General features: G+C 36.3%; 1 protein-coding gene across 1 annotated transcript; it reads right to left on the bottom strand.

Annotated features, from left to right (window-relative positions):
- Positions 1-5,863: 5,863 nt before the first annotated feature.
- foxl2a (forkhead box L2a) lies at positions 5,864-6,784 on the bottom strand. Its single transcript, XM_067365321.1, has one exon. The coding sequence runs from the start codon at positions 6,782-6,784 to the stop codon at positions 5,864-5,866; it is 921 nt and encodes a 306-aa protein (XP_067221422.1).
- Between the last annotated feature and the right edge of the window lie 7,633 nt (positions 6,785-14,417).

The following is a 14,417-nucleotide window of genomic DNA, read 5'->3' as shown; positions in this document are numbered from 1 at the left end:
GATGTTAATGGGATCACAATTTTCATTTTGCCGTTGACTATTGATGGATCCGAAATGGTCAATATTCATATTCATGCATTTCTATTAATATTTATTTTAATCATTTATGGCTTATGATTTATCAGTTTCACTTTTGATTTCCTATATTTATGTACTCCTACTTTATATATTAATTCTTATCATATTTTCAAGTATTTACTTGTTATTATTTTTATTTTATATTTAAGAGTATGCTTGTTATGTTCAATTGTTCTTCAAGTGTTCCAGTGTGACAGGTCACACTGACACGTTTGTGGTTAGACATTGGATGCCTGCCAAGTATTGTAGAAGTGGTGTTTTTCAGAATTAATCATTTGAATTTGAATCTGATCAAAATATGTCTGTTATTTTTCCTGATGAAAATTACCAAAGGGGGTCAAAACAACTTTTATATCTATTTTTGACACTGGACCAGTCTGTGACTAATGGGTAAAAACATTTAACCTTTTCGTTTAGAACAAAAACATCAATTTGAGTGGGATGTAAATTTCCCTATATGCTCATGGTATAAAGCTGAGCCATTGATAATTCAGCTTTTTCCCTCCTTTGCTCTCCTTGGCTTCTGCTTCTTATCTCTTATCTGCAAATGTCTTATTGCTCTTTTTGATCTTCATCTATTAGATACAATACTCTAAATTTTACAATACTCTAAATTTTATTATTAACTATTGACTAATACTTTATGATGGTTATTTTACCTTTTGGTTTTATTAAGTATTTTCATTATCGATTAAAGTTTGCGTGTGAGGCTAAATTTAATTGTAATGAATAAATAATTTTTCATCAACTTTATCTACTGCCTGGATCTCATTTTCTCAAGTTTTTGCATCAACTATGGATAAACATAATCTGCTATCTAAGAATAATTGTGAATTTGTGTTAGTTACCGTATTTGAATTATTTCGCTAAATGTAGCTGAAAAGACAAAAGACACCAGCCCTGTGATCAGAATGACCTTTGATTATCTGCAAGCTCACAGATATTTAAAGATTTAAAAAAAAAAAACTCTTGCATTAACATGCTGTTGAATGCTATACAATTGCATGATAACATCTGAGTGACATTGGAAACCCGAGGTCATTCTGAGGTCCCTGCGTGATTTAGCAAGAATCTCTTGCTTTCTTTATTATCTAAAGGAAAATGACGCATCACTTATTTTTAGCTGACCATTTTTTAACCTCATTTATGGACATCTGCATGTCCTTTCTTGGGTGAAGAGGTCGCCCATACAAACTTTTGTGTACATTTCCTATTTATAAACGACTGTGGTATATCATAATACACCCCAATAATAATTCTGGCATAGAGATGATTATTTAGTATCATCTATTGTTCATCAAAGCCAATAACAGAAAACATCACGTAGGGTGAATCTTCACTCATGTCCAAATGAAAAAGCAGGAAAATGATAAAATGAAATCACTCAGCTCCACTGACCAAATTATTTTGGATTCAGACAAAAATCATGTGCTTCGTAACAATTGCCGGATTTGGTGCAAATCAAATCTTTGGCTATTTTCCTGTGTATTGCAAACACAGCTGACCCCTCTCTTTTTTTCAATAGGCGCTCGCGGGGTGAGGTGCGCGAGGGAGCTCGTGAAAACCACTACTGTCCAGCTTAAACCTCTCCCAAGAATCTTGGGAATTCAATTGTGTGCCCGAGCACTGGGAAACCGACAACCTGTGTTGTAACACCAGAGGCCAGGTCAGCCAGAGGAAACCTCATGACCATACATTCGCGAAACTGTGGGCGCAAGAACTCATAGGCCTATTACACTTTTGTAGACCCAGCCACAGTTTATCCACAATGAAAGCATCCAGACTGCGTGCCTGTTTGAAATCTTAATTCAAATTAGTAATATGTAACAGTGATGTAGGCTAGGCTCTAAATCCACTAAACATCTACATCCACTAAACGCTACATCACTGCCTGCACCTCACAGCGGTTGACTACCGATCGTCCGGCGTTTATCGCCAATTTAGCATAAATATGCGCATTTATGAACTTTTTGACGCCGTTACCGCTCGACTCCGCCGCAAATCCCACAATCCCCCGATGTAAGTGTGTCGCCCAGCTCCCATAGAAACGCCCGCTTACCTCCGCTCATTCTGCGACCAAGGACACGGAAGGAGGCAGCCCCATTCATCTCATAATCTAACACAACCACATTATGTACCTATGCCTATTTAATTTAATGTCATCTTTAATAAGCCTATATTGGCTAAATCAAATGATAAGTAAATAAATTAAGCCTACACGTTTGAGACAATAGTTGCTACAAACAAAGCAGACAACTGAAATTCGAGATTTAGATGCTATATTTTTAGGCCAATGTGTTTTTGGCTTTAAGTTCTAGGTAAGAGTCCCTGACGTCAGGAAGTCCTAAAACGTCATTTACGCTATTTGTTGGGAAAGGTTTTAAGTTTTTTTTTATTTTTTATTTTTTATATATATCTAACATTAATTTACCCAATTTTACATAGGCTACTAGGCTATAGTTGTGTTATTGTTTTTGATTAGCCTGCACAATTAGTCATATGCCTACTGCTTTGACGGGGTTCATTGACATGTTTGACTGCAGAGCCCATTAAATATAAGATTTGCACTTAGTCTGAATTTCATGTTCTGCAATAAACATACCAATTGGAGGTAGCGTGACTAGGTTAACTGAAATCAATGTAACCAATGTGTATAGGCTACTGAATTTCATAGCCTATTATTTAGGCCTATCTATTTATCTAGCCTATTTATCTATCTAGTATTAATTTTTCTGAATTTTTTTTTTTTTTTATTATTGATTGAAATAAATCTAAATAGAATAATATTATATATTATTCTAATCATGTCATGTATTCAAATTTATTCCTGTGTTAGGTTTAAATGTACTTGCGCAGTTGTCCTGCAGGTGGCTGCACGTGTCCATCTTCTTATGATGCACTTCCGCAAGTCTACGATTACTCCACAGCACTAGTAGATCAACGAACATTATCACGTAGGGTAGCCTACTACTTTTGTTACGATGCTTTTGGGAAACGCGGCTCAGATTAATCGAGCAGCGATTGTGTAAAAGTAGGCTATAATCTGCACGAAATAATCACATGAAACAATCATCTATTTATGCTAAACATTTGGATGAATATTTAAAACAGTAACATAACTTTAACATTAAAAAAAATAGGCCTTATTTATAACTTTAAGCAAAATTAAGTTAATGAAGTTAGGCTATATGAAATGCGATTAACAATTCAGCACTTCATTAACAGACAGATAATCTCGACTAAAGTCTCAGTTATTATTATTATTATTGTATTAGGCCTATTGTATTTATTATTACTATTGTATTTGTATTATTGTTGTTGTATAACTGGATAATAATTGGTTTCTAAATTAGGCTAGGACTATTGCAGATATAGGAAAGGCTAAAGTAGATTTTAGCCAAGGAAACTAAATGAACTAACAAAACTAAATTAAATGAAAAATATTTTTCGTGAATGTATTAGGCTATATAGGCCAACCTGTGTCCTGTAGATGAACTTCCTTAAGGGTGAACAATACACCTGTGAACAACCCCATTAAATATATTTAAGGAGGAGAAAAGTTCTTTTGTGACAACATTCCCCGATGCGCTTTTTGGGACACACAAACTACCAGGGGGCCCACCTTTAACTGAGCATCCTGCATGCGGGCGCATTATGTGACGCGCACCTGGCACCTGAAAAGGACCGTATAGTGACTGGTGGATGGGTGTGGAAAAAAAACAAAACAAAACAAAAAAACAGTCATTAGGTTAATAAATATGGAAGCAGGTCATCTAAATATTTAACAAAATGTTTAAGATTATATCTCTAATGCTTAAAAATAAATAAAAACAAAGAATTGGCCGATACATTCAAACAATGAAAAACAACTTCTCATTATAATAACGTTTGTTTCGTTTTCTTCTTATTATTATTATAGGCTATTATTATTATTGTTTTGCTTATTTATTCGTGCAGTAAATTCCTTTTCAAACTCAAATAACGGACTTTAGCTATCATTAACTCAACGAATCCACTACAGGAAAATAATCTATTTAATTTAAACCGTTAACTTTAAAACACTGTTTACTTAACGTTATAGGCCTACACGGCAAAATGCAGGAACACTGAAGTTCTCCATTGACAAGATTAAGGTGTCAGACACACTCCCGACGATATGGCACACAAACAAAGAAAGTCGATTTATACTAACTTTAATTTTAACGAACATTATAGTAAAATATATTTAGCCTACTAAAGTTTCGTAAGGCTGCATTGGTAATTATTCCAAAGTAGATTAACTATGATTTATTAAGCATTAGCTATTATGTAAAAAGGTTTGTTAATGTTAAGGAGAGTTATCAAGAGGTAGGCCAATGTGTTTCAATGCTTGCTTAGACTTTTCTTTATGTTATGTAAAATTAAATCGTGCAAAAATGCATTTTATTTAACTGTAGTATGGGGCTTAGGTAAAGAAAATAAATAAAATTTTTAGCAAAATTAGTTTTAAGGACACGGAATAAAAAGAGACAAAAGGCGAAACTATTAATATGAAATACAAATTAAAAAGATGTACAAATACATGTTAAAAACACCAAATCCGGGCAATAGTTCTGAATGCATTGATTTGACAGGGCTAAATATTTACAAATTCAGCTAAATAATTTCTCCCCATACAGGCCCATTGTTGCTTAATATGTAGGCTACTCGCATAAAGTTGACTATTTTCACCGGTTTAGGAATCACGAATCGCTTACATTAGCCTACACGAAAATCTTACGAAGTAGAATAATTTTAGAGTTTTTTTTTTTTTTTTTTTTTTTTTTTTTACCCGACGCAGTCCTATTTGGAAATTATTTTCATGCGGTAACTTATCTCAAAGTAGGCTACACACGTTACAATATTGGAAGGCCAGAAATGTTGATGGTTAAACAGTTGCAGGACTCCGATACAAACAGATGATCTTGTTAGGCTATATAATAATAATAATAATAATAATAATAATAATAATGATAATGATAATAATAATGATCGCAGAATTATGTAGCCTATATAAATTATAAAATCCAAAATCAGTGTCATGTTGACAAAGAGTTTATTAAAGAATAAAAAGTAGATCTATTTAAAAAAAAAAAAAGATTGAAAAGTGCTAGTTAAACATGGCCCCAATGTGTCATAGACATTAAAAATATTTAATGTTTTTTTTTTTTTTTTTAGTTTTTACAAAGTACATACAAAACAGTCCATACTGGCAGTCACGTGATCTGACCCCTATGAGACCCTTAATCACGGAAACAAGAGGCCAAAACACAGGTGTGTACAGGTTGTGTTTGTGTCTCCACAGAGCTTCGGTTTATCTACCTGTCCAGAGCTCAACATTCAAAAGCAAAGAGAATAAAAAATATTAATTGGCAAAAAAGGGTTCAGAACCCCATACTTCACTCCAAAGTCACTGACAGAATGTTGTGAACGGATTCAGGTAAACATGATTTGTAATTCCATGGCGATTCTTCGATCTGCTGGCCATCTTCTTATAGGCTATGATCGAACAGTTTATACACATTCAGAACACAACGAGTCTCCTGCCTGCGAAGAAAAATGTGAAATCTTTAGTCCCTGCATCAGGCACTCGCCGTGAATGCCCGTGCTTCCATAATTTGAGGCTCCAGTAAAAGTTTTTTTTCCTTCTTGTAAGACCACGCACAAGTTATGCAATGTCTTTATGTGGTTTTTGAGATCGCTGGACCTTGTTTTTACTGTCTTTTAGCGAGTATGTTGGTCTGTCGTCGGTCTCGTGACGCCCGAGCTATATATCAATTCGCGCGTGTAGTGCGGAGTGTTTGCTCTCGTGATCCCAGTACGAGCAGTGCATCATGGAGAGTTCTGCGGGCTGGCGCGAGCACGCGAACTGCAGCCCCGTCCCGTTGCCGGTGGACACCGGAGGGGGTGCAGCCGTGGCTGGACTCAGCTGCTGCGCGTGAGAGAGCGCGTGAGGGTGCGTGTGATGGTGGTGATGATGGTGGCTCATGCCGTTGTAAGAGTTCACCATGCCCGGGAGACCTATACTCTGCACACGCGAATATGGGTTGTACGAGGACGGCGCGGACAAGCCTTTCACGTTAACGGGACTCACGGTCCCACTGCTCATCTGACAGGAGGTATATGGCATAGGCGCAGGAGACCACGAGTTATTGATAAACCCTGACTGCAGGTATTTGGGCGGGGAGAGGTAGCCGTACCCGTCTCCGCCGAAAAGAGATTTGCCAGGCTGGAAATGGGTCGGTGGAGGCCTGAATGGTCTCTTCATGCGTCGTCTCCGCCGGTAGTTGCCCTTTTCGAACATATCCTCGCATGCCGGGTCCAGGGTCCAGTAGTTGCCCTTTCGCTCACCGCCACCCTCCCGAGGCACCTTGATGAAGCACTCGTTGAGAGACAGGTTGTGTCGGATGCTGTTCTGCCATCCTTTCTTGTTCTTCTCGTAGAAAGGAAACTTGCTGATGATGTACTGGTAGATACCGGACAGCGTGAGACGCTTTTCCGAGCTCTCGCGGATCGCCATCGCGATTAACGCCACGTAGGAGTACGGTGGTTTCTGGGTCGGGTCGGATTTGTCCGGTCCCTTCTCGGGAGGAGTTTCCTCTTTTGTTCGGTCTTTCTCCGCTGAGCTCGAGGTAGTGTCCATGAGTATCATGCCATTATCCTCAGGGCCTGGGTAGGTGGCCATCATTGCGCACGCAGACCTACACCAAAACAAAACCGTGGACTAATAAAAACAGTTCAGCAATGCAAACTAGTCTTCTCTTGATGACAGTCGAAAACGTCCGACAACAATCATGTGAAGAGTTTTTTTAAAAATATATATTTCTTTCCTTCTTTTTTTGTATGTTTGCAGCTTAATGTCAGCGTGAGGTTTTAGAAATCTCTTTTGCTTCAGAGTTTCTCCTCAACTAGATATCAGAGGAGAAGGAGGGCAAACTGTGGTTTCTCATAAGCCCGCCTTCTCTTTCCCCTCACACACTCCCTCACATTCACACATATTTGATGCGGTAGGGCATAAAGCTTCCTGATTCGTATTTGCCTCGAAAGCGATTAATCTATTTTGCTTCATACCCTCCAAATTCTGAACTTTGTCTCTCACCACGTCAATTGAACCAACAACTGGAAACCGACACAGTTTTAGAAGACATAATTAGTTCATATAACAGGTGCAGGAGCTGTACTGTTATACAGCGCAGTCAAACCATTTTTAAAATTCAATGCTTCGCTTTCAAACAGAAAATGTGGTTTCATGAAAATGAATTGTAAATACAATATGGCAAACGGTTATTACTATTATTATTATTATTATTATTATTATTATGCTGCTAATATACCGACCAGTTTTGGACTAAACTGAACCATTTACAGTATATATTCATGTTCCAGCCTTGTTCCTACAATGTTCCTTTAATTGATCGATTTAATTTATCTCAACTGATTTTTCTTTAGTGTCATGATGTAACTTATAGCAGTCTTGTATTTTTCGTGAGTTATTCCCAATATTTCTGGGAATAGTTCTAGTCAAATCAAATTATAAAAATTTTCTTTTCACTATGTTAGCCTACTTTAAATAAGAAAGTGTTGTTAAGAACATGGGCTCAAATGGACAGGATAATGCGACTGATCACTAATATGGGATGTGTTTTGGTGGATTACATCGCCCCACAATGTATCTCCATTATGCTAGAATGTAGCATTTAAGAGTCTGTATCTGAATAAAACTCTGTCAATATGTAGCTTAATATGACAGAACTTGCATCTTCCAGCACCAAAACCACCCCCACCACCACCACAGTTAAGTAGCACGTAACATGTTCGCAAGTATACGTAAATCATGACATTACACAATTTATACGGATATGCCCCCTTTTTGTTAATTTTTACTGATTATGGCAAACATCCCGATAACCGAGAATAAAACGTGGTGGTGAAAAAAAACGCATTTAATAATTCACAGTCACGTGAATGTATAGGCTACTGGAAGAGTTAAAGTTATAGGCCTAGCTGCATATGTCTAGTTACTACTAATTGTAACAACATATTTATTAATACCACCTTAACCAATCAAACTAACAAAATATAAATGTATTGGTGTAATTCTCCGCGTGCATCTGCATGGCGTTTTTAAAACATGAGTTATGGTTTTTCACAGGTCAGTGGCTGCCAGGTTTTTAATGCGTCTTGGCCACTTGCCTACAATAAACTATTCAACACAACAAGTGTTTTAACTTCGGTTTTAGATTAACTGTCCTTAAGTGTCCATGCAGCCTAATTATATCCGCAAACCTTATAATTATCCAAATCATGTGTAACATAACATAAATCTTAAGAACACATTTATAATTTCCATGTAGATTAGCCACAGTTCATAAAAAACGTAGTCAAATTTTTCACTTATTGTATATATTTTTTTATTTTATTGATTTATTATTATTTATTTTAGCGTAAAGGATATAATTCTGGATTATGACCTTTCTTCAGCACCTGAGAGCTATAGTTTCAAGCATACTTCACGGATGATCTGAAGCTATTACTTAACGAGCAGTGCACGTGCTGGTTTATTTCAAAGGTTTCTACACCACCGTTTAAATTTAAATTAAATAAAATACAGCTACTGTATAATAGCATGATTCAGTAGATAGTATTAAAAAGACGCATCTTTACATTATGGCTAAATTACAGAGCTGCAGTGTCGGAATTTAAAAGTTAAATGTTATAAAGTATATTATAATTGAGGCTTTATTTGTAAGTTTCGACATTGCCGAAGCCATCCACACACAAATTCACTTTACCCAAATAAAACCCAGTTCACCGTTAACCAGTGACGTAATTATGCTCAAATTTGCACACACGTTAACTTCATAACAAAGTGATTAAAGCAAATATTCGTTAATTAGTGTTAAGTAGCCTGTTTACCTTTTGAGGACATTAATGAGAAAATGTTGTAGGTTATTAAGATAACCTACAACGTGGTTCTGGAAATTAGTGATTTAAACTCATTAGTCATCTCTGTCAGCATCACACGTATACCTTTCTATACAACAATTACCAATGTTCTTTATTAATAAAAATTATCACAAATCTATGCAAATTAAACGAACTAATCAGTGATCACAATTAATTTATTCTCGTTCGTGACTTTTCTTCTTATAAACAATAGTTTCCGAAAATTCAGAACAAAGCAATTGCTCTTAAAACTTATCCTGTCATGACATTTTAGTAACTATAATCGTTTTACCGCAATTATAGTTAATAAGGTAAACAAAAATTTTGTTTCATAAAAAATCTACCAAATGAACAAATCACACATTTTCCACTAAGAGATAAAATAAAAATAAATATTCCTAGTTGAAAAAACTCACCAGGTTTGTTAGTCCCCAACACGAGCCAAACACTTTAAAAGATAGCAATAAAAATGCTCTTTCAGGTGTGAACAAGATCCATCGTTTGTCACAGGCTCAGTGAGGAAAAGAATAGCGCGTGTGTGTGGAGAGGGAAGGAAGGAAGAGGGAGGAGAAGGAGAAAGAGGATAGAAATGTATGCAAAAGTGTGTAATGCGTGCTTAAGTATTATAATAACCTACTTTGAAAGACAACAGTCCTGTTGCCTGCACTTTCTGTGTAGTGTGTCGCATCGTGTGTTTCTGTTCACACACACACACACACACACACACACACACACACATGTTTGTTTTTGTGAATTGTGGGGACTTTCCATAGACTTCAATGCATTTTACACTGAACAAACTGTACATTCTATCCCCCTACCCTGCCCCTACCCCTAAACCTAACCCTCACAGGAAACTGTGCAAACTTTTACTTTTTCACAAAAACTCATTCTATATGATTTATAAACCCATTTACATTGTGGGGACCGCTGGCTGGTCCCCACGATGTAGGTGAACTCAGGTTTATATTACATCATGGGGACATTTGGTCCCCACAATGTAATATAAACAAAAGCACACACACACACACACACACACACACACACACACACACACACACACACACACACACACACACACACACACACACACACACACACACACACACACACACTATATTAGCGAGAACAATGATTTTATATCAGGTTAATGATATTTTCTATGGCCTTTACCAATCCCTAGCCGTATAAACGTGCAAAACACTAGATTTAAATAAAAACGTTTTGGCTGATTTATAAGCCTTTTAACTAGTGAGGACCATGTAAATGTTCTCACTAGTAAGTTGTCAAAGGTACATATTAGTACCTTTTTCACTTTTGTACCTTAGGGTACTGCCCCAGTGACAAGTGCCATACCTTTTTTTCTGACAGTGTTGTGAGGACATCTCACAGACCTCCATTGTTTGCACATCAGGTTAGTGATATTGCCTAACCCAACCCTTACACCTAAAACCATCACAGACACTTGTGCAAAACACCAGACAAGATTTAAAAGCCTTTTTAACTAGTCGTGGTTCAACAGATGCTCACATGTTAACTATATTAGTGAGAACATTTTTAAATAGTGAGAACATGTTATTCCTGTGATAAACTGTGGTCAATCCTGCACATCATCATTGTGATTATCAATCACAGATCATAATGTTACATACATAGTGAGTACATACGTACTCACTCTTACCATTAATTACGATGTGTTTTAGCAAGTACATTAACACAAGTGTAAAGTGAGCATAAGGAAGGACTCATGTGACTCACAATGTTCCTTCTAATGGTTGTAAAAAGAATGAAGTCTTTAATCCAATATTCTTATTAATCCAGTTATGAAAATCTGGTTTACATGACATTTATAATCAGTTTTTGTTTGTGCATGTAAATACAGTAATTGTTTCAAATGAATAAATGTCTCGACGTTTAATATTCAATTTCATCAGTGTATCATTGTCCTATCAAATTAAGTTCAGCTGAAGTCTTACATAAAGTAGAAAACTAAACAAAAGTTAATATTTACAAGCTTTTTCTTCAAATAAGAGCAATGCTCACAAAAGCTGCCTGTGTCTGTACATACATTTCCTCCTTTTTGGGGGGAGAGGACAGACAGAGAGGAAAAAGTGCATGCAGAGATGTGAAAATGGAGGAACGGAAAGAGGGATTAAGATGGAGGGATGTTCTCGTGCTCCTACTGTGACAGGTGGACATCATCAAAGGAACACACACAGATACATGAGTGTGTGTGTGTGTGTGTGTGTGTTTGTGTCCGTCCGTCCGTCAGTATATGCCATTCTTTTGATGATTTGCAATCAATCTTCAAACATTCCAAATGTTTGTGCTTATTTAACTAGTATTGTGAAAGTATGTATTGTACAAACATTGAAATGTTGAATGAAGTTGAAAGTCTTTATTATTAATTTGTCAGTTCAGAGTAAAGGCAGTGGAAATTTACTCCAAAGCACACTGAACGAGTTATACAAACATGGCCCTATTTCTCTTGCCTTAAGCCAAGAGCAATGTTGCACATTAAAATAAACAAAAACTTTTCTGATAAAAAAAAAAAAAAAAACTTACTAAATGATATCATATTATCTTATATTTACTATATGGTATTTTGTGATTTTCTGATATACACTTCATAATCCAAATATATTATCAGTTATACAGTATCATAAGTTATATCTGCACTAACAAGGATAGTTACTAACACACAAATGCATTTACACGCATGAAGAAAAAGCGACAGCTTTCACAGTTGACATGTTTAAATCCTCAAAGTTAATGGACCAAACAATGTGCAGGTATAATTCAGGTGAACAAGGTGTTTGTATGATGGGGCGGTCTTTACCCGACACCCCTATGATCTGCAGTTGCCAAGCTACCAGAGAACGTTCTTGGTGCGGCCACAGTACAAAAGGCATAAACTACATGTGGGTGGCTATGAATCGTGGGAGATCTTATCGCATCATGTCTCCACGACAACAAGAGACGTTAATGCAGCCATGACACTTCGACCGCGTCACGCAGCTGTTTGACTTCTCATCTCCTCATCTCTCTTACACTCATCATGCATTCTTTTTTCCTCTTAATAATTCATATAGCTTTCTCTCTGCTAAAAGTGGCTCATTTTGGAACTGGGCACACAAAAGGGTGCCTGAAGTCATTGTACTATAGTATAGGTGTGAAAATACTGACAAACATTTAATACAGAATGAAAGTTCAGAGCAATGAAGCACTTAAGTTGTTGTAAAACAGTGTGACAAAAAGCACAGATTCATTCAAGCATGCAGTGAGAAAAAGTATTTGTGAAGTGTGCTGTGCATCTGGTTGTAAGTGCTCGTATTTATTTGCACATGTGATTGAAATGGTGTGTGTATGTGTGTGTGAGGTCTTTGCACACAGTGTGGAGTAGCTTCCTGCAGGAAAGCAAAAGTAAAACAGGACGTCTTCAAATCCGCAGGGAAAAGGATTCAGAACCTGCCTCAGACCTCCACACACCATCTCACTCCTTTTATTCACTACATCCCTCAATCATTCTGTCTCCTCAGATCTTTCCAAACCCTCAGTATGCTATTCTTGAGAGTTCATTTCTTTTTTCTATTCATGTCCTGCTTTCACTTATGATAAAAAATTCCAGTGATGTACCTATCAATTTAACTAGGACATGCCATAGACCTATTGTTTTTATATAAAGCTAATAATAACTATAGAGAAGGAAAACAAACTGTTTGACAGTCTTGTCTAAAAATGTGGGGGAGAAAGTCGTGGACTCTGAAGGTTATTTAGGCCAGGTTGAAGGTTGTTTAAAGTACCACATACTTTCAAAACCTGTTAGAAGAGAGGTTTGGAGGTTGAAAACGTGGTTGTTAAAGGGATAGTTCACCCAGAAATGAAAATTATCCCATACTTTACTCACCCTCAAGCCACCCTAGGTGTATATGACTTTCCTTTTTCAGTCAAACACAATCAGAGTTATATTTAAAAAATCTTCCAAGCTTCATAATGGGAATGAATGGCTTTCATGATTTTGATGCCCAAAAAAGCATATCCATTCATCATAAAAGTAATCCATATGGCTCCAGGGGCTAATAAATGCCTTCTGAAGCAAAGCAATGCATTTTTGTAAGAAAAATATCCATATTTCTAATTTTATAGACTATAATCACTTGCTTCTGGTAACATCTGTCCGTGCATTCACAAGAGTGCCGAATTCCGGCGTATGATTATGTAGGAGTAATAACCTTAGCTGAGAGTAGATGCCTCTCATGGTTCAAACAAATAGGGCTGGGCAAAAAACTCAAGCTCCTCCTACATTTCTCTTTAAAAATTCTCATTTTAGACTTCTAATTTGTGACCAGTGTTTTGTTTTGCTTTATCCTCTGTGTTTCCGTGCTCGTCAATACATCTTGCATTGGGTTAGAAGTCACTCTTTGACCGGAAATAGTTCACATATGGTCATTACCGGAAGTGATTATAGTTTATAAAGTTATAAATATGGATATTTTTCTTACAAAAACGCATCACTTCACTTCAGAAGGCCTTTATTAACCCCTGGAGCCATGTGGATTACTTTTATGATGGATAGATGTGCTTTTTGGGCTTCAAAAAATAAATAAATAAATAAATAAATAAAAATGTACCATTCACTACCACTATAAAGCTTGGAAGAGGCAGAGGCAGAATAATGTTTAATTTAACTCAAATTGTGTTCAGCTGAAAGTAGTCATATACACCTAGGATGGCTTGAGGGTAAGTAAATTAATATTTTCATTTTTGGGTAAACTAACCCTTTAAGGTGTTTCTAGTGATTGAGCAATGCTAGGCAGTTGCTAAACACAGAATAATAGAGGATTGTGACATTACAATCATATTAATACTAGCCAAGTGATTTTGAATAATAATAATAACTGACAATAATAATAATAATAATAATAAATAACAGTTTTTTTTGTTTTTTTTTAACAATAACAGCATTGGCTTTATTACCATCGGACATTACAAAGACTTCTGTATAAAGTTAATAATAAGAAAAGGAATGTTTTACAGACAACATTTTATTTTTGAGATATCTTCCCATCCTCTTTACTAACATTTACAGTTAACTTCAGAAAAGCTATTGAGGTAACAATGGCCCACCAAGAGAGGGCCGCTTGTTAATGTTTACAGCTATAGTATTTCACACTGACATCATTAACGCAAATATTGGATGACCTCCATGAAATGGATATCTCTGTGTCTTCAGAGTGTTTGTAAATGACAATGATGAAAATGTAGTATGAAGAAGTATGTGAAAGAAAGTGTAGGCTGTTTCTCTTGTAGAGTAATACTTTAAGGGTGTTTAGGTGTGAGTGTTTGTATGCATAATCAGGCACAGATGAGGACTG

This window comes from Chanodichthys erythropterus, chromosome 17 (assembly GCF_024489055.1).
Source record: "Chanodichthys erythropterus isolate Z2021 chromosome 17, ASM2448905v1, whole genome shotgun sequence".
Taxonomy (NCBI): domain Eukaryota; kingdom Metazoa; phylum Chordata; class Actinopteri; order Cypriniformes; family Xenocyprididae; genus Chanodichthys; species Chanodichthys erythropterus.
The sequence above is the reverse complement of the archived record's forward strand: the minus strand, read 5'-3'. Positions and strand labels throughout refer to the sequence as shown.

Coding starts and splice junctions, on each gene's coding strand:
- foxl2a (XM_067365321.1), bottom strand. CDS start 6,784: ATGATGGCCACCTACCCAGGCCCTGAGGATAATGGCATGATACTCATG.